General features: G+C 31.9%; 1 protein-coding gene and 1 long non-coding RNA gene across 2 annotated transcripts in view; one reads left to right on the forward strand and one right to left on the reverse strand.

Annotated features, from left to right (window-relative positions):
• LOC142330240 (uncharacterized) overlaps positions 1-27,670 on the reverse strand; it is a 473,304-nt gene that overhangs the window by 317,972 nt on the left and 127,662 nt on the right. The window lies entirely within an intron of this gene.
• Positions 26,349-27,670, forward strand: part of LOC142330239 (aquaporin AQPAe.a-like) — a 133,191-nt gene continuing 131,869 nt past the window's right edge. Inside the window, exon 1 of the mRNA XM_075375401.1 lies at positions 26,349-26,437. Coding sequence (XP_075231516.1) covers positions 26,413-26,437 — 25 coding nt within the window. The 5' untranslated portion in view covers positions 26,349-26,412. The remainder of the gene's footprint in view (positions 26,438-27,670) is intronic.

Raw genomic sequence — 27,670 nt, forward strand, 5'->3', positions numbered from 1 at the left:
TTCTACATACTTTTAATGTCATTTGTAATTTCCACTAATTATATATCTGTAAAAAGTACCAAATTACGGTAAAACCGACTAACTATCATGTAATTAGATTTACAGAAAGTGGATAAGAACGTACATTTAATTACGTGCAAAAGCTACTTTTCCATACGAGTGCATTTCTACTTGCGTTTACAAACTTTATAATGTTTTAAGATTCACTGATGAGAAAAATGAAACCTCACTCACACTACCACATTATAATAAACATTACAGTATTTTCTTAACTGTAACTAGCCGCGTTAAGATTTTATGAAGTTAAAGGTTTTACGCAGTTTTACAATGTTTCTGAATTTAAACCGCATTTAATTTCACGCTATCTTAATTTAATTACTTGCATCGTTTATTTCTTCTGACAAGAATTAACAGGAAGCGTGGCAATTAACTTTATCATTTTAATTTATGTGTAAGCATAATTCAATTCACATAATATATACATCGTGTGTTTCAAAATGGATAACGGGGTTTTAAATATGTAATATTTATTAAGTTTTACTTACACTGATAATTTAAACATGAATTAGTTAGGATAGTTAGGAGATAGGAGAGTTCATCCCATATTTTAATCAGCATGTCTGAAATTGATATGACAGCTGCTTCAATCCCGTGTCTCAAGTCAGGTAAGTTAGGTGGTAACAATGACAATAAACCTGATCTTCTATTAACCCCCTAAAAAAAAAATTGCACGGGGTCAGATCGGACGTACGTGGACGCCACGGCAAACAAACCCTCTCAAGTGGTCCCCGGGGATCAATCCAGTAGTCGGGGAGAATTTCATTCAACCAATCACGTACGGTGAGGAGGCACATCATCTTTTTGCGAAATAAAGTTCTGTGGTTCATATCGCATTGAGGAAAGAGCCGCAGTTGTAATATATCAAGATAGTTCATTTTTGAGGTGATAATTCTGGCTCAGCCTACACACTCGGTCGTCCTAAATTCTTTACAAATAGTATATACCAGTGGTTTCCAATTGTTTATACCATCAGTGAATTTTATTGTCATTCAGGGGATCACAAGGGAACTTCAAACGGAACGCACGTTGAATGGTTATTATAGATTCACATTTTGCAAACTGAAAAACACAGAACACTTTCTGTTGGGGAGGGGGGTAATCATCTTTGCTACTAGTTTATGACCTTGCGCACAGGTATTGCTTCAGAGAATGAGATGCTACCACTCGCGCCACGGAGACCGGCTTCAGTTAATGTATAATTAATTAATGTGTGTGAAACTTGAGAAATATTACAACCCCCGATATTTATTTTGAAACGCAACGTATTTATAATACCCAAAAATTAATTAATAATTTTATTTCAATTCAAAACTGATTGCTATGTAATTCGAATATTATGTTTATTTAAATAGTACTATACATTATTCATCGACAGTTGAGAATAAGTGAAATACGCATACAATTACTTAAGAGCTAAAGCAACATGGCAACATGGTAATGATTATTATTGATATTCAATATACCATTATTTTGTTTTAATCAGTACAAATAAACTAATAATTTTTCTTATTTAATGCACGTTTTGGTGAAATTATACTTTCCATAATTTTAATCAAAGAATACAATTTTTTATACAATGGTTAAAAAATTAATTAAAAAATTAAACATTTTATCTACGAAATAAATGTTTTAGCGTCTACCTTCAACTAAATACTCTTTAATATCAATGATCTTCCGTGCACATATTAAAATGTACGCAAATTCTTCATTTACGTACAAAACTAAATAGATAACAAGCATAATTCTCACGATATAATATATAAAATTATTATCTGTAAAGAATTATTGAATTTCCCAAAGGCTATCAACAAATGTGTTTACGGATATTTAATGTTCATTTACTTTAAGATAATCTTTAAGGAAACCAATGAAATCTACAAACAAGAGCAGTTTGATATCATCCCAGCTATGATTTCATCATTCTCTATTTTACAGCCCGAGAAATTAGCATAATATACTGGCCTGTTTGTTATTTTTATATCATAAATACGATTTTCTTGCAGTATGTGTCAGTATATCCTGTAAAAAAATCCAAAAATGTCCCTAAGACAAGAGGAAACACAAAACGTAATTAGAATTAGACTTTGTATACCAAACGTAATCGTATAATAACCACAGAAACTTAGCCTATAGGCCAAATTAATGCAGCTTCCAACAGGCCGTTCAGAATATAAAATACTCGTATGATAAAGAAATTCAGTTCCTAATTTACTACCCTAACAGTTTTCTAAATAAGTTCAAATGCCTTTTGGAAACTACCTGAAAATTATATTTAATTGTTAATCATTCATCCAAAATTATTATTAAATATAGTGCCACCTCATATCCACTGGCGACCAAATTGCTCATTTTTCGGCTACACGTCCTGCCAATTCTAACATATGCTTACCCGGCATGAGGAGCTTTGTTGGACTCTACGCTTCAAGAGAAATTAGAAGCCGTCCAAAACATAGCGTTGCGGACGATATTTTGAGTACCGCGGTTCGTCAGAAACGTCACTCTTCGCTACGATGCGGGAATACAGACCGTATCCGAAGTGGGAGTGGCGCAGGCACGCAGACCGTTCAGGTGAGCGGCCGTGTCCGAACACGGCCATCTCCGGGACATCTGCTGAGAAGACCGTACTCCACAGGGTATAAGAAAACGGCCTCATGCCGTATTAAACGAATCACCGTGAAGAGGCGGTACGAGAGTCAGAAAATGACAAACCAGGCTTAGGAGCCTCTATATCGCGTAACCTATAAATGGAAACCGCGCGAAAATTCCGGCCGCGACAGTGATCGTTTTCGCAATTAAATTTTGTTAAAACTATAAAAAGCTGGACAACACCGACCCACGAAGACACCACAATTTCATTTAGTCAGCATATGCGACTCCTTTCGGAGAACGGAGCGCATTTCTCCCTCCAAACAACTAGAGCTCCGGTAGGCGCACTCCTGCTAACCCATACGTGCTGATACCGAAAGTATTTCAGCGGATGGACTGAAGGGGAATCACGCCGGGCTTACTAGGCTCAAAAGCTTAGTCTATCACGGTCAGAACCGCTAAATAAATTACACCCTGGTCCATACGGTTAGGAACGCAAATTACCAAATCCGTCCATAAATGAAACTTAAAATTTATAACCGCCACTAAATAACCGATGAAATCCCCACGATAATAGAAAGATACAGCAGCAAGGGACATTGTCCAGGCTCTGCGATCTGTAGGGAGAAATATTGAAACTCCCGCCATTCTTGTGTTCCGTTCCGTTATTAAATAATTGGGTTGTCATACATATATGTTGTAATGGTAGATTTATTCAATTTAATTAATGGCCACCTTGATTGGTTAAAACACCACATATTTGTCTAGCGTATGACACCAAGACTCAACATCAATTACAATAAAAAATTACAAACATTTAACAAATTAATACAAGCTACTGATTCTGAAGTAGTTGCCATCAGGAAATCTTCAGAAGTCCCTTCATAAGCTGTCCTAGGGCAAACTTCTGTGTGTAACGGTTTGATTTTCACCACACTCAAAGGAGCGTCGGTGTTTTACCCCATTTATACAGGAAATAGGCGCACCTACCATGCTAAGTTCGTATTCTATTTAACGTTGACCATGCCTTACATGGCAAGTCAAAACCACACGATAATACCATTATAGTTTTTATGAAATAAAACCTCATTTTTACATAATAATCTCGGTTCCTCTGTTGGACTAAACTCTTTTTTCCTTACTGAATCACCTTCGATCTACAGCAGTGCTTTGTTAACAAACGCAAATCATTAACAAACGCAAATTTACAACGTTCAGAAAAGCGGTTTCAAAACCGCTAAATTGCCTGGTTGTAATTTGAACATTTTAAACCAATAAACTATAATCATATAAACATTCTAAATTGTCAACAACTTCTCAATATCCTGATCAAGCCACGCGGAACCACGCGACAATATATTTATATAGCTACTGACATTCCCGGTGACGTAAGGATTCCAACGCGGGGTCATACATCTAAATCGGTCTAGCCGTTGAGCTGGTATGGAAGAACAAACACATATACATACATCCTAAATACATTACACCTTTTTTTGGAGAATCGTGTAATAAATTATTACACAAATATAAACAACAATTAGTATTTTTAAAAGTGAAGATATTTTAATTTTTCAAAGTCTATATTTATTATATTAAAAACAGCTGTTTTTAATTTTTGAAAATTCAAAAAACTTTTTTGTTAAGTTTGTTTTGTTTCATAGACTTTATGAAATCAATTTTCTCGAATACAATTTTCTACACGTTTTTATAATAAAATTTACGTATTTATTACTTCAAACATAATAAACAAGTTCGTCAGCGAATTTTTCTGTTTTGGATATTGCGAAAAAAACGCAAAATACAATCTGGGACCTGTTTTGTTTGATTTTTAGGTTAAAAACAAAAGAATCCATCAAGTTTTCCCCTAATATTAAGAAATTTCACCGGGAGAACTGAAATCCGCACGAAAGTTTTCACTAGCCGTAACTCGATAAAAAACCGCTTTCGGATATATGAACAAATTCTTCCTTATTTCAAGCTCTACAATCATTCCCAGATTATTTCCCTTTCCTTTTAAATTTGCACATACACACACACACACACATATACATATATATATATATAGCCTACAACACTCCCGGTAACGTAAGGATTCCAACGCGGGGTAATATATCTAAATCGGTTCAGCCGTTGAGCTGCTACGGCGGAACAAACATACTGACGTACAACCTAAATACACTACACTCCTTTTTGGGAATATGAATAATAAATTGATTTTATTTTAAAAACCATGTTTAATAGTTTAGAAATATAAAATCAAAATAAAAGAAAAACAAAATAGAATATCACCTGGTTTATTTAAAAAATAAACATCCTTTAATGCATAATAGATTACTCTTCTTTGTTTTTCTTTTTATTTTATTTCCTACAAAGAATGAATATAAATATTGATGCACAATAATGGGTTTTACAATATCTATGGCATCCTAGATTGTGTAACTAATATAAAAAGTTGAACGAGATGTTTTTTTTTATTATATAAATTACAGATGTTGTAAAACAATATTGAAATTTTATTTTTTTATTTATGATTAGTTTTAAAACTATTCTCTATTTTGTTTAAAACTTGTTACTTTTCCAAACATGATACTCACTGTAAAGTTGCATCATGTTACCTCACCCTATATATTTAATAAAATATATTCGCTTTCTTGATCACATAGAGAATTTCCATCTTTTATAAATAAATTTAATACATTTTTTAATACAAAAATATATATATTAGATACAGGCCTATTGTAAAAAATTTGTAGTTCAAAAATTTCAAAACTATCAGATCAATTTCATTGAAATTTATATATGCTATAGTAGTATATCTGAAATTGTGCATGTGAACTTTTGATGACGATTGGTTGAGTCGTTTTTCAGTTACGCTCAATTTAAGATCAAAAAAATTTGACGTTATGTTGACTGTGTAGTGGTGTATTTTTCATACGAGCTTATGCAGCGAGTCGGAGTGTTCAGTTGAAACTTTTTTATGTACCCTAAGAAGGCCCAGTCGATAAGAAAGGAATTTATATTTGCAGCCGGTTTTCTAGAGTTTGTTCTGTGCGCTTATTGTGAAAGGAGTTTAATTTCGCTACTGTTACTTAACATGATTGTTTGAATTTTCCGACTAACGAGCACGATGCCATTGAGTTCCTGCGACTGCGTGGCACTCTACCGGGAATTAAGACACGTCGCATCGGATACACAATGCGTCTTTAGAAACTGACGGTGTTGTGTCGCAATAAAAATACATACATCCCAATCTAAAGTCAATATACGTGACGATACGTGACTGAAAATTTCGAAATTCACCTTCGTGACAATCATACGTTTTCTATATGGCTGGGCGTTCGAACAATCAAATGTCACTCGGTGTTACCGTGAACGGCGTATGGGTCCGTTTATAATAGACGATTAGAATAATTTTTTTAGAGAAGTGTGTGTCGACTATATTGAACAGCACAGACAAGGTAAATTTGGGGGATGCGGTACGTTCGTCGAATCAATGGGATGGTGTTCTCGAGGTGCAAAAATCATGGTGGTCACATCCACTAGCAGCAGTGGGTTTTTGGCGGCATTTGTCGTAAAACGGCGAGTTTTAGTTGTAAAAGTTCCCGAGAGATCGATACAAAACCTGCTGAATGCTATGAAATACAAATTAAATAACGGGAGCATATTGTACTTGGATTCCTGGCGTACGTATCAACGCGATACGCTGGAAACTTAACGGTTTCGCTATTATACTGTGAACCATTTCGTTGATTCTCACTGAGGTTTACTCATACTCAAACCATTGAACGATTATGGGGGTCTCTGAAATGGGAGAATAAAATCACACAAGACTGTCAGACACCATGCCAGAAGAACACCGAATCCATGTGGAATCTCTTGATAGGGTACAAGATCCCATTCCAGAAAATATTCGATGCGGTATATTAAATAAAGAAACTGAGTTGAATTTACGTCATGGTGATAATTCTTATCCTTCCGCTTGGAGGCATTTAAGAAAATAGCGTTCCTATACGGTTAAAAATAAATAAATTTTATATTTAAACAAATTATCACTGGCATCCGTATTCGATAAGAGTACCAAAAACTTTTAATAAAACAAGACACATAATAATAATAATAATTAAAATTTCAATATAAGAACTTGCGTTAAATTTTGAATAACCTTTAGGTATTCAAAAAACTTTCCAAATATTGATTATATTCAACTAATCTACCTTTAATTACAAGAAATTTAGGAATATAATTCAACAGGAAATACAATCACACAGTAGAAGAAGAGCTTTTTAACAAATAAAATATTTGATAAATAATATCAGATAAAAGTTTTTATAAAATATATTACACCAAGAAAAATCTTTCTACCAGTACTTAAATATAAAGAAGGTTCTGTTGTGATAGCCGATATATTTTTCTTTCCTTTTTCTTCTATTTTAATTTTATATCAATAAAAAGTATGAGGTAAATTTATTGTAAATATTTTAAATTATTTTGTAAAGACATTTACAATTTAATATTTTACTCATACCGCAACAACAGGGTAACTACACTTTTTTTGGGGGAGGGAGGTTAAAAAATGAATTTTGGGATACGAACCCAGTGTCGTTCAAATCAAGAGTTACCACTAATAATATTTTTTAATAAAAATTATAATTATTATTAATTACAACTCATATATCTTATTTAACAATCCATTGTAATAATTGATAATTTAATTATAAAATAATTAATAATAATTTAATTTATGTAAAAGGATTATTTATCAACAACAAACAAAATATAGTTTACTCTAAACGCAGTTTAAATGGATTTAAACTTAGAAACAAGTCTTTATCAAATAAGTAAATTACAACTTAAAACTTAGCTTACTATTGTTTGTACGGTATGCGGGATATGTTTTAGTTCTCTGTTTATATACAAATTGTTTCAAATACAATGGCTTCATGATAATTCAACCTAGTTATAAACCATTGAATAAATAGCTATCGATAAGTAGTAAATTATTAAAATTAAGAAAATAAACAATAAACAGTACTTTAAATTATTAAATGTAGCAATGAAACCGTTACATGAAAAATAGTACAGTTATTAAATAAAGGACTTCATGAAAATAATTCTGTACTTGATAATGTAGAGAATAAAAAATTAAACAAATGTATTTATTACAATTAGTTTTGTTTTTTTTTTAATTAAAAAGAATAATTTTTTTTTAAATTATAAGTTATTTTTCTTTTATTTAAAAACAAACAATTTACTACAAGATATAATAAAAGGAGATTCACTGTTAAGAAAATAAATTAAATTTTAAAATATATCATAATAAGAACCGGTAATTTAAATTACGCGCCAATTTCGAACTAAAAAATTTCAAGGCGCCATATTTTATAGCTATCTTAGTGAAACTTTGAGGTTATTAGAAATGCCATGTTACATATTAGAGTAACATTAATTTGTAGTAAAACCCTGACAGAAATAGCAAGGCAGAAACAATATGAAAATTATGTACTCAGACACAATGTTCCATCTCAGTCAACTGTTGAATAGTTGTGTAAAGATTTGAACATACGAGTACGTATTTTCTCAAAAATGGTACACCTCGTGTCCGTCAACATTCCTTCACCTTCATGCACACAAAATTCAATTAACTCAAGATCTGCTTCCTAGAGAAATACCAATTGGGTACTGGAAAATAAGAAGTGGATGAACTTAACGGAAAATAATATTTAATGAGCTCATTCCACCTTAACTCTTCGTAAATAAACAAGATTGCCGAATTTGGAGCAATGAAAACCCAAGGGTAATTTACACGCATTTACAAAAAGTGACGCTATGGTGCGCATTTTGAACTAGGAGAGTAATTGGATCCTATTTCTCCAACGTTGGTGTTACTGTTCGTTATCGCGTGCGATGCTTGAGAATTTGTTTCGTCAGAACTGGAAGATATGGACCAGGAAGATAGATATGGACGTAGAGTATACGAGGTCTAAATAAAGTAATGAGATTATTTTTTTTTTGGGGTTTTTTTTGCGGCCACAGTGACACACTTGTAAAGTTACTAGTAAACATATGGTTATATAAACAGCTGATTTATTAGGTATTAATATTTTTAGGCTATTGTTGCCACGTGAGACGTAAACAAAGTTTTCGGGAAACGAGTTTTTGTTGTGCGTTACAAAAATGAGTAATACTAATTATGAGCAACATTGTGCAATCAAGTTTTGTGTTAAACTCGGTGAGAATGCTACTGAAAATTTTCCAAAATGGAAAAGGATGTATGGAGATGACGCTCTGTCACGAGCCCAGAGTTTTAGGTGGTTTAAAGCATTTTCAGATGGCCGGGAATCAATTTCGGACGATCCACGCTCTGGAAGACCGTTAACTTCAAAAGGTGACGACGATATTGAACGAATCAGAGACTTGATACGGTAACACCGGCGATTAATTGTCAGAATGATTTCAGAACAATTGAATTTGAACTGTACTATAGTCCATCAAATGCTGACAAACGAATTGGGAATGAAAAAAGTTTGTGCAAAATTGGTCCCAAAAAATTTCATTGTTGATGAAACAGAAAAACAACAGATGGAAGTATGCCGCGATCTTCTAGGACGAATAGTGAGTGATCCTGATTTTTTAAACGATGTTACAACTGGTGATGAATCTTGGATATTTGAGTACGACCCAGAAACAAAACGCCAGAGCAAGGAGTGGCAAACTTCAAACTCACCACGTCCCAAAAAAGCAAAAATGAGCAAATAAAAAAAAAATATCTAGCTAATTTGTTTCTTCCATAATAATGGCATTGGCCATAAGGAGTTTTTTCCCGCAGGGCAGACTGTAAATCAATATGTTTACCGATAAATTCTTGAAAGACTGCGGAAAAGAGTTGCTTGTGTGAGACCAGCCATCAAAGACAACTGGATGCTGCATCATGACAATGCACCTTGTCACACTGCACTGTTTTTTGGTTATAGTTAATTATTTTATTTTTGAAGAAAGCAATCACATAAATAAAAAATATATATTTCGCATATATATCGATTAAAGAAATAAATATATACATTTCAAGTATAAATAAAACAAATGCAAGTAATAAATATATAATAATATAACAAGCATACACCTGACCACCACGAGACATGTAGTAACGAATCGGTATTTTCCGCTAGTGATCGGTACATTCCGGTGCTAAGCTAAGGGGAACGCATACACACACAAACACAGACAGTCACGCATACAAATGACTTTTAGTAGGGTAGGATATATAGACAGATATTTGATATCTAAAATAATAAAGCCCAAGAGAGCAATTTTAAATAATCTGTAATTGCTTTTTTTATTTAAAATTAAAATTTTACTTAAAAAAATTGTTTAAGTCCAAAATTATAAGGCATTTTTTTAACGCACATACGTCAATAATATATTTATTAATGTAGCATAAATATAATAATTATTTAATAGTAGATTTAAAAACTTGCCGGTCAGTTCGTTTTTTTAAAGAGAAATAATTTACCACGTAATCTTCAAGCGAAAAATTTCAAATATGACCGAGATTCGAACCTTTGATTTTCCATATGAAAGGCTGAGATGGTACGACTTTACTTATTCTGGTACGTCAGCAAAGATTCATTAAGAGAATTAATAATCAAAAACGTAAAACAGTTTTACATTAAATGTTTTAGTAAATGAAGTAAATTTATTGCTTCTTCACAAAGCAATAAATTAACAATTTAAAGTAATAAACTACGCTCAAACTGAAATAACAAAATAAATTTTATCAATTAAATATTTTTAAAAAATTTCAAGACTTTTAATACGCAAAACCTTTTTATCAGTTGTCAGATTAATTTGATGTGTATATTAAAATGACACATTTCTGATTTTATACAAAGTACATCATCTATTTATCACTCCATGAAGACAAAATATTAAAACTGCAAAAGATAATATATAAAAACAATATATATAGTCGCTACATAATTTAAACATTATAAAGCAATCAAACACGCGATGTTACCAGTAAGCACAACAGTAATTACAGGATGAAACATAATATTCATCTGCAACATTGCGTTTGGACGTTAGAATGTTGAATTGTGCACTAAGCGTTATTCGTTTATATATATATATATATATATATATATATATACATATATATAATCTGTGAATGGAATGACGCATTTCAAATCACGTTATTCATTGTAAAGTACATCAACTGTAAAGAAATTATAAATATTTTTTTGAAAAATTTGAGTTCATACCAATAATAAATATGTCTGTTGATACACTAAATAAAAGGCGCCGGGGTATGATTTGATTACCGGTCGGGTTCTCCAGGCACTACCTAAGCATACGATGGGCTTGGTTATTTTGATTTTTTATGCTATTGTCCAAATTGGTCATTTTCCTGGTCTGTGGAAAATTTCACAGATAATTGTGACAGCAAATCCGGGTAAAGACCCGACAAATGTAATGTCTTATAGACCTATCAGCCTGCATCCTGTGCTCTCTAAGGTGTTTGGGAAACTCTTTTTGAAAAGACTGAAGCAGTTCGTCGACGATCAAATTCTGGCTCATCAATTTGGGTTTAGGGAGCAACATGATGCTGTGGAGCAGGAAAACAGGATTGTTAATGTTATAAATCATACTCTAGACGAGAAACAGTACTGTTCAGCGGTTTTCCTGATGTCAGTCAGGATTTTGACAAGGTTTGGCACATAGGATTGCTCTATAAACTGAAAAATATTTTAACGCATGTTTTTAACGAAGTGCTAAAATCTTACCTAGAATGCAAGTATTTTCAGGTTAAATATGGAGAGATTTTGACGGATTTGGTACTTATTCAATCAAGGGTACCTACAGGAAGCGTTCTGGGATCTATCTTGTATGTTCTGTTTACGGCTGACTTGCTAATTACGGCAGATACCACAGTTGCAACGATTGCTGACGATACGGCAATTCTTACTGTCAACGAAGATCAGGCAACTGTGTCTCGTTTTATTCAAGATTATATCACTCTCCTCGAGTCGTGAGTTATATGTTGGAAAATAAAAATAAACGAACAAAATCAAAGCACGTCACGTTTACCCTTCGTAGGGAACACTGTCCACCGGTTAGTCTAGTGGTGAACGCGTCTGCCCAAATCAGCCGATCTGGAAGTTGAGAGTTCCAGCGTTCAAGTCCTAGTAAAGGCAGTTACTTTTATACGGATTTGAATATTAGGTCGTGTATTAAATCGTGGTGGTTGGGTTTCAATTAATCACACATCTCAGGAATGGTCATACTGATACCGTACAAGCCTACAGACTACACTTCATTTACTTTCATACATATCATCCTCACTCATGCTCTGAAGTAACACCTGAACGGTAATTCACGGAGGCTAAACAGGAAAAAAGAAAAAGAGAACACTCTCCTCCTGTTTCTATCTTTAATGTTCCGATTCCGAGAACTGAAAAATTTGATTGTTCATCTGGACCGACGACTTACTTGGGCGAAACATATCAAATCTAAGCGGAAAAAATTGGATCTCAAATTTAAAAACATGTACTGGCCTGATAGAACAGAGATCTCAGCTTTCAGTAGAAAGTAAATTATTGGTTAATAAATCAGGTTTTGAAGCCTTTTTGGACTTACGGGCTAGAATTATGTCGTACGGCGTGCAATTCCATTATTGATACTTGAACGCTACCAGACAAAAACACTGCAAAAAAAGCTTAACATACCCTGGTACATAAGCATTAGCCTCATGTATAACGATCCTAAGTTGCAAATCGTTCGGCAGGAAATCTATCTCGTTAGCCTACGTTAACAAAATCGTTTGGATCGGCACCTGAATTATTTGGCGGTCAATTTATTGGACGCGATCAGTGATTTTTCAAGATTGCTGAGGAACAATATTCTTGGTTTGCCTTATCGTTTCAATTAGGTGACTTTATGGTCTGGCCGTGCGGAGTGCTCTTCTATTTCATTTCGTTGTTATCGTAAAGCCGCTCGGTCTGTGACTACTTAATGTTAGTTCAAATAGATCTTATTTAGTTATTTTTCAATTATCTTGCTGAACAAATTGTAAATTTGCTGTGAAGTTATAATAAAAAAAATAAATAAATAAAAAAGAATACAATAAAATTAAAAATAAAGTTCAGATGACAGATATTTTATTTTATTCAAAACTATTTTAGATTCTATTTAATGTTTATTTCAAGCAATATTTACTGCACAGATGCTGTCATTTATAAACGTCTTAATAATATTTTATTAAAAGTCCTTAACTAAACAAATAAACTAGATTAGTTCGTCAAAATTTAAACAAAAACGCTTTAAACCCCAAAAAAATAATCTTAAAATACGTATAACTTAGATGTAATAAGATTTAATTTAGAAAAGTAAAGATTTTTTTCTTTCACAAAATTTTGAGTATAGAAAGGTTTTATTTGAAATAAGCGACAATAAACCGAAAGAAAATAACGAGAACATTTCTGCGAGATCAACTTTTAAGATATTTAGAAATTCCACTTGTTAAAACAGCTACAGCAGAAAATATTTCATATCTAAGTAATAAAAAGGCTTTTCAACTTGTCTTCAATATTGTATGACCTTGTGTTCCTCTCTTTAACTGCTTTAAAAAAAAACCTTATATAGTACAAAGAGAAAAACGAAATAATTAATTAAAAAATTATTCAAAGAGGAAACAAGACGTTCTTTTGAGGTGTCGTTATAACCAAAATAATAAAAAGTAAATTCTACAGTAAATTTTAAAATTTACGCTTAAAATTAAAGTTTTTACTTCCTTGTACGAAGTAAAGAAAGTATTGTAATCGCGAAATATTTCGGTTTTCACATTTCAACGGAAATATTTATTTTGACCATCCCTGAATCCATTTTCATTAGTTTCGGCGTGACGTCTGTTTTCGTACGTATGTATCTAGCGTAAATCAAAAACGATTAGCAGTAGAATGTTGAAATTTTGAATATAGTACTGTTGTAACATCTAGTTGTGCACCTCCTCTTTTCATTACAATCGACAGGGCCAAAAAAGCCTGAAATCCAAAACATTTAGATTTTGGATTTTTTCTTAACTACAGTAACAAGCATTCTTTGAGAGCTTTTCAAAGATATATGTCCACAAGTAGTACTTATTTTCATCGGTTCCAGAGCTATAGCCATATAAAATTTTAATTAATAAAATATTTGGATCTTACAAGGGGAAGGCAAATCGGGTTCGAATCCGACTTCATATACGTACGTTTTTCTGTATGGTTTTTTAATTTAAATATATTGATTTATTAATAATTATTAACTTCTGATTGTAAAAAAATGTTTAACATTAATAATAATTCGATATTAACAATAAAAAAATGTATGAAAAATACCAGAAGTTATTAGTGAAATAAAATTTTCTGTACTTTTCATTATAATTCAAAATTCTTTTATAATCGGAGATTAATTATCATTAATAAATCAATATATTTAATTTTAAAAAAAAGTTAAAAAAATATATTTAAATGAAATCGGATTCAAACCGAAGTGTGCTTGGTTATGGATCCGACACGTTCTTAGTTACACCACATATCTACTCGAGCGACGTGAAACAAAATTATCTCGTAATACATAAACTAACATAATATAATGTTATGGACACCACAAAAAAATGAGGTGTCCACCACAATGTAATTGTGTAAGAGTCCACTCTGTTAAAGAATTGGAGGATCGTATCTCACTTTCAAATTAAATAAGTTTAAATGAAGCGCAATAAAAAATGTGTATATGAAATTTAACAGGCGTACAAATAAGTCATGTGATCTCTAAATCAGATTTTGTTTTATTTAAATGACCCATACAACAATAACAAGGAATGAGAAAAGAAGGAAGTGATGAATACTGGGAAAAAAAAATTAAATACAAAAATATACGAAAAACCTACACAGAGGAGAGTAATTAGAAATGAGCACTCAACAGGATGTGTTAACGCATCCTATTAAATCGCATACGCATATCATAAATCAAATAATCGTAATACAGCCAATATGGTAGTCACCATCAATTCATAATCATATCACAAATCAAATCATCATAAATGTCATGGAGTCGTTAAGGTCTAGTATGTGGAGACGTTTATACCTCCTAATGTCTATACCGTTGCCAAAGAGGTTAATGAATAAGCGATTCATGTGGTTGTTTAGGCATAGTTCATACTTAGAACTTCTTTCTTTTTTTTCTTTAGTCTCAGGGAATTACCGTTCAGGTATTATTTCAGAGGATGAATGAGGATGTTATATGTGTGAGTGTAAATAAAGTATAGTCTTGTACAGTCTCAGTTCGACCACTCCTGATATGTGTGGTTAAATTGAAACCCAACCACCAAAGAACACCGGTATCCACGACCTAGTATTCAAATCTATATAAAAGTAACTAACTGTCTTTACTAGCACTTGAACGCTGGAACTCTCGATTTCCAAGTCAACTGATTTGGGAAGACGCGTTCACCATTGGACCAACCCGATGGGTTTCATACCTAGAACTGAAGCGTTTTATTATTGCCTGGGCACAACGTAAACCCAAATATTTATGGATCACAATATTTTTCGTAAACCACGAGACCTCTGTGATAAATCTCGCCAAAATATTGAAAAATTACCAGAAATACTGAAAATGTTTATTAAATTAGTAATTTCTCATTAGAAATTAGGTAAATACATCCAGTTTATGGAATTTATAATTAAGCACTACTTAATACCCCACATAACTATATTTATGATAAACTAATTTTGTTATATTCTAAAATATAACGCAGAAGTAATATTTTCATGAAGCTCATCTATAAAAATATATTACCCGTTTAGCATCTATCTCACCATACCCTCAATAGATTTTTCAAAACTTTAATGACATCCTAGGTTGTAAGAGTTTTTGTGAATAAACTATTAATCCGTTATATGATTATTTAGGATCAGAATTTAGATAAATTTTAAAAATATGACAACCTGCTTTTTTAATTTTATACTCTCTCTTTTTCCTGTTTAGCCTCCGGGAATTACCGTTTAGGTATTACTTCAGAGGATGATATGTATGAGTGTAAATGAAGTGTAGTCTTGTGCAGTCTCAGTTCGACCATTCCTGAGATGTGTGGTTAATTGAAACCCAACCATCAAAGAACACCGGTATCCACGATCTAGTTTATAAAAATAACTGGCTTTGCTAGGACTTGAACGCTGAAACTCTCGACTTTCAAATCAGCTGATTTGGGAAGACGCGTTCACCACTACACCAACCCGGTGGATTTTTTAATTTTATAATAAATGAAATAATCGTAACACCACAATTATAGTTAATCATAATCATAAACCACAATTATACATGATTATAATAATAAACAACTCGTAAATTAAAATAATAATAATACCTGTTAATTATAATAATTATAAATACCCGGTAACATGTATTTTCTAATACCATAATTACATAAATTCACTATTAAATGTAAAAGAAATTATAATTCCATTTGATAAAAAGCAAATGATATACATTTATTTAATCATATAAATAAAAATAACTTTAGTAAATTACTCGATAAAATCTACTTCTCGGGAAATTTGAATCGATATAGTTTGAAAGTATATAAAAATCAGAACGTGCATATTTAATTTCTGAAGCTGTGGCTTAGCAAAATTTAGTTTTAAATCCTTTAATGACCTGGATTCTTGAAAATGAGCACAAGAGACGCTTTTACATTTGGGGTTTAACCCCAACAATGACCACAAGAGATCCAACTGACCAGTGACCTGAATCGGATATAGTCTGTCTTCATGATTCTATTTTCCTTTTAAATGATCCTAAAATTTAGTCCTTTGTATTTCAGAAAGACGGTTTTTTATTATTTATACGGTTATATTGCAAATCTCATTTTTAAGTTTCAGTATTAATAAGTCTAGCTCTTGAAAATCGAAGTCCTTCGCCTTTTCCTATAAGCTGGCGCACAAAAACCAGGGTTGTTGCCGTTAATTCCATATCATATAAAACGATACTCTTGAAGCATTCAAATGCGCTATATTATATTATGTATACTATTAAGCGCCAAACAATATTATTTTGAATTTACTTGTTTCATTGATGGGTGATATTATAAATTACGTCTATTTTATTTATCTATATAATTTTATATGAAAATTACACGTACTTATTTTAATTACTAGTATAATTTTCAGAAGTAAAACTGAGAAGGAATATTATAAATAAAAAAAAACATAAATTCATGTCGTTCAAAATTACTTAAATATAGTAAGACATGGAAGGAAAAATACAGAGTAATTGATCAAAATTAAAATGATATAATACTAATATACTAAGTTCATTATTAACAAGATTATTTACTTGGCGTTCAACGGAAAAAGAACACGTTGGAAATGACCCTTCGTTCGTAAATTAAAAGTATACCGAAGAATGTTTAAAAAGATTGCTTTAAAAATAATTTTTATTAGGTACAGAAAATAATACGATTTTCTGTCTATTTTTGATCTGTTTTAGATAAAACATAAATAAAAAAACGATTTTTAAACGTTTTTTTAATTTATTTTTTATTGGCTAATTTACAATAATTTTCTCATAATTAAATTCTCTACAACTTTTATTACTGCTATTGTACTACAAATCTAATAAAGCTATTTCCCAGCTCAAATTGCATAAGAAATCACCAACTTTACACCTTAATTTGGATCCCAAAAATTACAATAGGGCTTTTTTTTTATTAGAAAAGCTGAAATTCAGACGAAATCTTTCGTTAGCTGTAACTCGAAAATAAAGCGTTTCCAGACCTATGTTTTTTTATGAACTTTTTTCATTATTTTTTCCAGTAGAACATGTCCTTATTGTTTCTGAGTTTCTTCGTGGGAAATTCTGTATAATGATATAATTAAAATGTCAAAAATGATTTTATAGTTATAAAGAATAAATTAAATTTACTAGAAACCGCACTGCGTAAATTATGAAATTGTGATTAATTGTAAAATTTTATATCTATTATACAATACAATTTTTTTAAACAAAAATAAAATTGGTTAATAGGAAAAGAAGAGAAAAAATATTTACAATTTAAACAAAAATCAAGTAAAAAAAAAGAAAAAAACAGTAAACTTAGATAAGAATAATCCTCAATAAATGGATATTGCGTATTGATTTTGAATTTTTACATGGAAGAAGCATTAATGAGAATAGATGAAACTTCTAAATGCACACAATCATAGAACAAAATATAAAAATATTAAGATTCTTTGATAATCTGATATTTTGATTGAAAATATAAATAAGTAAAATGAATTCAAATAAACCATGGATTTATTGTATAGTACAATCTAAAAATAAATCTAATATACACCAAAGATAATAAAATAAGATAAAGGATAAAATTATAGATAATAAAGAATTAATTGTGTCGATGAATAATAATACAATAAATCGAAATTTAAATAATTTCATTTGAATATTAATTCCTTAGAATAAACCATTTTAAGGAAATACAAAAACGTGCAGAAAAAAAAGAAATATAAAAAAATAAAAAACATAAAAGCTAAAAAAAAAAATTGCTTTTTAATATAGTATAATTACTAATATAGGATAATCATAAAGCGTGCGGTTGACAACTTTGTACATATTTGTATATATTTATTATATTTGAGTATAATTTTTTCAAAATTTTTTAATTTATTTACATGTAATATTAATATATATTCATCCTTTCATCCGGAGGTCCCCGGTTCGAATCCCAATCACGCACGGTATTTTTCATTCCCTATAAACCTCCATTTTCATATCCCATAGATAAATTTTTAAGCTTATGTGAAGATATCATCAAGGAAAAAGAAAAAAAATAGTTTTGTTATACAAGTTATTTATTAATTTTAATTCAAAAGAGAATCCCGGTAACATAAGGATTCCAACGCGGGGTCATACATCTAAATTTGTTCAGTCGTTGAGCTGCCACCATGGAACAAACATACATACACCCAAAATCATTACTTGGACTCCTTTTTGGACAGTCGTATAAAGAGTAGAAAAACTTTCAAGCAGAAGAGAACTTGATTGTAAAAACAGATTTAGAAATTAGAAAAATTCTATTAATAATTTTATTTAACATAAGGCTTATTCATTCAGTTTATTCAAAGCAAAACTGGAGAACACAAAATGGAGAAAATCATCATAACATATATATATATATATATATATATATATATATATATATATATAACATTCAGACAAAGTTTCTGTATCTCAAAATTGTGTTTTTTTATCTCAAAATTCTTCATTGTATAGCCAGTCCTTACCGTCGTTGAGAAATAGAATCGAGATGTTAAAGCTAATAAAATTTAATTAATCCAGCCAGGCCAGAGTAGATAAAGAATATTCCTTGTAAATCAAAATATAGTATCAACATTTATTTGGGCCTTACATGTTGGTATGGAATAATATATTTAGCTTAGTAAAAAAAGACAACCATAAACCACTTCATTCCTACATTTTCTTAAATACGTAACATGGGATGTTTGTTATTCTTGAAAATTGGTACGTCATTTTTCATGAATCATTTGGATCTCGCATCAGTAAGTCTACAATTGTTACGTTTTAGTACCCAGCACAGATATAATGAAAATTTAAGAAGTTGTTACTAAATAATTTACGGAAAGTGTAGTAGTTGCCTTTAAATCATAAATAAAAATAAAAATGAAAAATAAATAAATAAAATAAGCAGGTTTACGGTCCACAATAATATATATTGTCCCGGAAGGTTTAGTCGAAACTTAAGAGACTGATTCAGAATTCAAAATACAATGAAAACAGTTTCTTCATTAATTGAATTAAGAATAATAAATAACTTCTATAACAAAACTAATTTTTTTATTTCTCTTGATGATATCGCCACATAAGCTTGAAGTTTGTCAATGGGATATGGAAATGGAGTTTTGTAGAGAATGAAAAATACCGTGCCTGATTGGGATTCAAACCGGGGCCATCCGGATGAAAGGTCGAGACGCTACCACTGCACTACGGAGATGGGCAAAATTGCCGTACAACGTAATTTCTTCTATACACTTTAACAATTTCAATTCTTAGCTTTTTATTAACCGATCCGAACAAATGATATGTTATTTTATTCATAATAAATGACATTTAATATCTAACCTTAAAAAATAATCTATAAAAGTTATATTTTAGGAGGTATTAATGATTAAAACATTAAACGGTCGCCATTTTGGAATTTTCAAATTTATTTTATAAAACAATATTGTTGCGTATATGTACACAAAATTTCATTGCAGTATTTCAAACCGTTCTTAAGATATGAATTTTTATTAAAAAAGAAATCACAAAATAAGGGACAGAAGGAAAATGAAGCGAGATCCTGAGCTAGGACCGTGGTTGCGGAGGAAACACGGCGGCGTGGGGTACTACCTGTCACAATTCCTCTCCTTTCACGGAGGATCTGGTGTACTTACACAGGTTTAAAAGAAGGAAGCTCCCAAATTACTGCGGTCAAGAGAACACTCCCTGCCACACTTGTTTTGAATGTGCACGTTGAGAGGATCTAAAAGCAAGATATAACATAAAAGAGATTACCCCGGAAATTTCACGAAGTATACGTTGAGAGGTAAAGGGGAATGGCTGACAATAGAGAGATTCATGACTCAGGTTATACGAGCAAAGGAAGTAGATTACAAAAAATGGGAGGAGTTACTTTAAGGAAGAAAAAAATACCGAGACCCGGATGCTGAGGCAGAGCCCGGGAATGGCATGGTTGGGCCCGGTGTTAGCGGTTAGAGCCAGAGACAAGATGAGAATACGAAAAAGATACGGAACTGGTGAACCGACCTGTCATGTCGGTAGGCATGGCAGGTCGGAGGCTCATTAGAGTCGCAAGGACACTCCCCTGGGCTGAATAATACTTGATTATTGAGCCGGTCCAAGGGAGCAAAAGAACAAACACAAAAAAAGGGTCATTTCTACACATGATTTTCTATTTATTTCTATCACCTGAATTAGTTCCATAAGTTTAGCCAACAGCCCCCGGGACAGTTTGTGTATGTAGGTGTCCATGACTGTTCAAATCCTAGTAAAGTCAGTTGTTTTTACACGGATTTGAATAATAGTTCGTGGATACCGGTGTTCATTGGTGGTTGGGTATCAATTAACAACACATCTCAGGAATGGTCGAACTGAGACTGTAGAAGACTACACTTCATTTACACTCAAACATATCATCCTCATTCATCCACTGAAGTATTATCTGAACGGTAACTAACGCAGGCTAAACAGGAAAAAGAAAGAAAGGTGTCCATCACTATGTTATTTCATTAAAAAAAAAAAAATTAAAATAAATAATTAATAATTTAGACAGTAAGAAATGTTTTAAAAGATAACTGAACAACAGAAAGGGATGAAGAAAGGTAGGAACTAGTAAAATAATGTTAACAATAAAATTACAAAAATTTAAATTAAAACTGTTCATTTAATCTATCAGACTGACTGCAAAATATTGATGACATGTCGGCTAAAAAAAAAGGTATAAAAACTAGTTTCTAAATTGGGATTTAATACATTAACAGTGTACTTTAACAACGATAATTGAAGGGTATACGGTCTATAGTACTGATTTGATTACAGGGCTATGTAAATCAATGACAATACCCATTTCTAATATATTATTAATTCTCTCGCACAAAAAATAAAAAAATAAAAAATAATAAAGTTTAACTACGAATTACTATTATTTATGATCTAAAGTCAACTTAAACGTATGATTCTGCGTAAATTATATTCCCACTAACTGCCGATAAAATCGTTCTCTTATGGTTAAATAAGAGCAGTCATAAATATTCCAACTATATTTCATCTTGGTTAAAACCTAAAAATGTCATGAAATTTTAGTGATAAATTTTAGTTTGTAGTTTCCTCTCACGGATGAATCTGTTGTGAGATATAAATTACCGAAAATGTATCTTAAAATTGCATCTCTAACAAATAACCCTAGATTAAATTATCTATTATAATAAATAATTATCTATTGTAATAAAAAAAGCAACACAGATTTTGTCTAATTTTTAAAAAACAGCGATTCCTACCAAATTTATTTAAATTTTTGTCGCTTTAATTCTTTTTCATTCTAATGAAGTTTTTATTTAGATTTGAAACCATCCTACAATAAAAAATACTGGGTTTTCCAGAGGAAACAGAACCCCTATTTACATTTTCAAATGTTTTTTTCACCGTAATGTTTACAATCGGTTACAATTTACAGGAACCATAAGTAATTTCAATACAAAAAAAGCTATGCAAAGAGGGATTTCATATTGAAATCCCTCAATAAAGGGTATATGTATACACATTTCTTATACAGTAAACATAAATATATGTAATAAACATATATAAGTCCATTCAAAGATGAGTCCAAAGAACACTGCTAAAGTTCAGAACATAAAACACCAAAAAACAGTCTTCAATTACACAAAGAATAACTAAACAAACAAAGAAACAGTGAAACAAATAAAAGAACCAACAAAAATAAAACGCGAAACGAAATGAAGAATATTCGCGATGCACAAAATCCAAGGATAGCTGATTCATCTCAAATCTCGGAGAAATTACAGATCGAATATATGCAGTCGTTTTAGGCGCCTTTTTGTTTTTTTCCTCTACTCCTCCAGGTCGGTCCAGACTGTGAGTACAAAGTGTGTGAGAAAAATAATGAGATTGGTAACACTACTAACGATCTGGTAAGGCTGTGTCTACCGGTCTGTTGTAGACCGGTTTGTTCATCCCTTCCACATGCTCAGTACTAGTTTCAACTCCGTTCAGCCAACACATTATTTTTGACAGCGCTATCAGTGAATTTGTGTTTTTGTTGTGTGTTACGAAAATGGAGCATCGGAATTTAGAGCAACGTTGTGCAATCAAGTTTTGTGTTAAATTTCGGGAATCCGCGAGTGTGACCTTTGAAAAGTTGAAACAGGTCTACGGGGAACATTGCTTATCAAGAGCACAAGTTTTCCGCTGGCACAAATCATTTTTGGAAGGCCGAGAACAGGTTGAAGATCAACCTCGCTCAGGGAGACCTTCAACTTCAAAATCTGATGAAAACGTTGAGCGTGGAGGAGTCTTATGAAATCAGACCTTCGTTTAATAATAAGGATGATGAGTGAATAGTTAAATTTAAACGCTTTTACCGTACATCAAATTTTAACAGACGATTTGGACATGCAAAAGGTTTATGCGAAATTGGTGCCGAAAAACCTCTCAATGGAACAGAAGGACAATCGAAGAAATGTGTGCGTTGATCTTCTTGAGAGGATTGACAATGACCAAGAATTCTTCAATCGCGTGATCACAGGTGATGAATCCTGGATATTTAAGTACGATCCTGAAACAAAGCGGCAAAGCGAAGAGTAGCCACTCGTCATCTCCTCGACCGAAAAAATGTCGAATGAGCAAATCAAAGATCAAAACCATGATGATTTGCTTTTTTGGCAGTAGGGGTATTGTGCATAAATAATTTGTTCCTCCACGACAAACTGTCAACAAAGTGTTTTACAAAGGTGTCTTCAAAGGCTCAGGAAAAGAGTGATTCGCGTGAGACCAGACATTGCAGACAAGTGGATGCTTCATCATGACAATGCCCCGTGTCACACGGCCATTTCAATCAGGGAAATTTTTACCTCAATACGCATTCCTACGGTTCCTCACCCCCCTCCCTTTTCACCTGATTTGAATCCTTGTGACTTTTTCCTTTTCCCGAAATTGAAACGCGTCTTAAAGGACGACAATTTGGAACTCTGGAGAACATTCAAAAGACTGTAACCGACCAGTTTAAAGCCCTACCACTTGAAGCCTTCCAGCGTTGCTAACGGGTGTGGAAACAACGACTCCACCGGTGAATAGCTTCCCAAGGGAACTATTTTGAAGGGGATAATATTGCTATTTGAAAAAATAAAAACTTTGGTAACTAAAAAGTCAGTCTCATTACTTTTCTGACACACCTCAAATAACTCCACCCAGTGGAGTGTCTGGTTACTCTAACGAGCCTTCCCACCAACCGGCTGTATATCCGGCATGGTAGGTCGGCTCGCCGGTCAGCTCTTTTGAGGAGTCTTTATTGTGTCCTTTCTTGACGCCGTGTCCGGACATATCTACGCAAAACCCAGCGCCGGTTTTTTCTCTTTTACTGTGCCTACCATTCCCTGGAGTCCCAGAGGATCATAGGCACTGGCACATCTGGGCATGCCAGCCCAAACCTCTGGGGTTGTCCTCTCGTTCCTAACTATTATCCCTGGCGCCGCTCCTCTTAATCTTTACTCCTGATTACCTCTGCGGCATACATGTTGACTTTCCTAAAATGTTCCTCGCTTTGTAACATGTAGTTCACAAGGGTATCTGGTGTGCACTGTGCTATACCCCGTTGTATGTCCCACTACCGTCTTTAGGCGCCTAACGTCCTCCCTGTTATCCAGGAGGCTAACCCGCGAGCCTCTTCACATATTTTTTCAATTTGTATCTTGTACCGAATCGCCTTATTTCCTCTCACAATGGTTGGCAATCCCAGATAATCGTGTATTTCAGTGTTTTTCACAAACTACGGCCCTTCTGTTATATTTCTAAATAGTTTGTCCAGAAATCGCTGTACGTCTTTGATAAGATCTGGCTGCCTGGCCTACAAAAGTTGTTGAAAATTTTATTTTAATTTTTTTATTTCTAAACATTTATGCAAATCTATGAAGTCCAGTTTAACCTGTTCAACTAATTCTCATGCTATTCGGTTCTTAATAAAAGTGTAATATGATAGAGAAATAAGAAACATTGAAGATTTAACGGGAAGTTTAGAAATAAAGATTTTTTTTAATGCAGTACAAAAATGCAAATTAATATGCAATATGAGGAATAAAATCGTGGAAATCGAATAAAAAACTAAATAATGAGCGGATTTAATGATTAACAAAATTTTTACACTTCTGTATTAGACTAGATGTATCCTTTAATTGTTTGGAAGTTCCTTGCCGATGGGTTTGAGTATCAAAAACTATTTTCGTCATATCAATAAAAATTTGTAAATGCTTTTATTATATGCTCACTAACTATTTTTAATCTATATAAAACAATTTTATTAAAAATGTTTTTTCAAAAAAATTGAATAAAAACGAGAGAAAGTACCCCTTCCAGATTAACTTTGATTCCATTTAAGGTCCATATGAAACATACAGAAATATATATATTTTTTAATATGCTCTAGCAACTTGTAATAAATATTTTTTAGGCACTTTTTCGGAATATCGCCCCCAAAAGTTTCTATTTTTAGACGTGAAACGTGTTTAAGATCACACCGAAACATACGGGTACCAGGACGGCAAGAGCACCTCTACCGCTGCTTATTACGCCTTTTGTCTCTTACTTCTCATATCATAGACCGATGTTGAACAAAATTGTCGACGAATATTAGTCGAAATAAATATCATGTACCAATTTAGTGTTTGTTTTATGTTAAAATTAAATTTAGTGCAGTCAATGTCTCATTATTTCAATCCGATACACTAAAAGTGACTCGCTGACATATAGACCAACCAATTTATCCGTAAAGTTGGCCAAATGAAGAAACAAAAATTTTCTATTGGAGAATTTCAGTTTTGTTAAAAAAAAGTACGACGATGGCTCTCCCATTTAACTCTACAGATAAATTGGTCGATCTGTAGCACGGAGGAACTTCATACAAGGTCTGTAACGTTTCACATAAGCCAACGGCCGTTGGTTTAAGTGAAATAAATAGAAGAATGTTGCTCAAAAAACCCAAACTGGATAAGGGCAATGATAAATTATTTATTAGGTAGAAAAATATTAATGAGATATATTTTTTGGACAATTCAAAAGAGCATAGTCAAATAAGGTTAAAAATTAGGGCATTGAAAAATGGTACTTTTTTAGCTTTTCTTTGATTATATTTTAATTTTAAATAACCAAATTAAATTGCACAAATAGAAAAGTGACTGGGAAGTAAGATAAGGTGACCCACAATATTATACTGTTATTATTTATTGAGTTAGTTAGCTTCAAACTGATCGGTAAAGATATAAAATGATAAGTATAAAAATGCTTTATTTTTATACAAGCTACTTTTTTTTTTTTTTAATTTTATCTAATGTAAATGTACATTATTATATCAAACTGCTCTTTCAGGAATTATTATTTTCAATTAATTTTAATAATCTCTAAACGTGTAATATTTTTGTTAAACTTTTATCTGGAATGTAAAATAAAATTGATCATTGAGAACTGAACAGAAACCGTACAATAAACTTTTTATAAAACGTAACATAAATATACAACTTTTTTCTTTTAGTTACCACTAAAAAAAAAAAAAAAAAAAAAGGACTGATAAAATCAGTCTTATACGTTGGAAATCAGTCACTACTTTCAGGTTGAATAATAAAGTAAGAGAATCAAACCGCATGAAAATGAATTCAAAGGAACTATTAGTCGATTGACGTTTGGACACTATTTGAATAAATATTAGTTATTTCTATAACTATTTATTTATCATTACATATTAAATTAGTTTTAATACAAAAAGAACTTTATGTATTCTTCTAAACAAAGTTTATTATCCTTTATTACTATTTAAATATAAAATTCTAGTTATCAATGAGATAATATTTTATTGATAATGTTTAGTTGAATTATTATTTCTTAACAAAGGACGGAAAACCTCTTTAGCCACGAAGAACTCCATGTTAAAAAGAGATGCCTTTCCGACAAGCAATATCAGGTTGGTAGTGATTAAAATAATCTAATTTTTTAAGTTAATTTTAATATAATGACCCCTCGAAATTAGTTTAGGTAAGTTTCAGCAACTTATAACTACTTACAGCTTACAACACTAAGAGAAAATTATTACTATTTTTGATAATTAAACTTAAAAATAACCAACCGGGTTTGTCTAGTGGTAAACTCGTCATAGTAAATCAGGTCATTACGAAGTCGACAATGTCAGGTTCAAATCTAATAAAGCTTTTATACTTATTTAAATATTAGATCGTGGATACCGGTGTTCTTTGGTGGTTGGGTTTCAATTAATCACTTGAGTTTGTTCAAGACTACACATTGACCAGTACAGTTACATTGCACTGATAATTGTTGATGCGACTATAAATAAGAATATTAAAAAAATAAAAAAACAAAAATATATTCCTTGAGGTTTTTAATAATTTATTCAAAATATATAAATACGGTTAATATAAACATACGTCCGTCTAATGCTTTATCGTGTTATATCATTGCCGATGAGTTGGAAACTGAACAAATCGTTTTATAAATTTAATATAATTAAATTTAATTATACAACTTTTTTATTTAGTACGCTTTCTTAAAAAAATATTTAACCTTCACGACTTTTTAGTGGTAAAAAAAAATAATAAAAAGGTTTACTTATTAACTGCCTAACTAATCATTTCAATTATTTTTCCGTCTAGATTTTTCTTAGTATTGTAATCGATTTTTATTGATATGCGGTTTTCACCGGATCTTGTCGTTATAACACCTAATGAACCCAAAAAACCGGTTAAAATTTTCCGGATGATAATGTTCGTATGTACGTGTGTTCGGTGTTTGCCTCTAAATCACCTTATATCTCCAGAACTACTGCACCGATTATAACCAAACTTGGTCAGATTACTTCTATATATAGGGCATTCATGCCAATAAATTTTCAACTTAAAAGGTCAACGGGAGTGAGGCTGTAGAATAAAATCACCCATCTGTATCACGAGATTTTGCCTAATTAGGGTCATATTTTTCTCAGGCACATTTGTTAACGATTAAAAAATAATATTGCAAAAAACATTTTTGAAACATCACACTCCCACCTCAAAAAATGATCTAAACTATTACTACGTTGTAAAGTCACAGTTAATCGGTAGAATCCAATAAATGTATAATATTTAAAATGTAAAAAGTAACTCGGTCTGGCCGGGTCGCAAACTCGGTCGCCCGGTTAAATCGG

The sequence above is a fragment of the Lycorma delicatula genome, chromosome 9, assembly GCF_047948215.1.
Source record: "Lycorma delicatula isolate Av1 chromosome 9, ASM4794821v1, whole genome shotgun sequence".
Taxonomy (NCBI): Eukaryota; Metazoa; Arthropoda; class Insecta; order Hemiptera; family Fulgoridae; genus Lycorma; species Lycorma delicatula.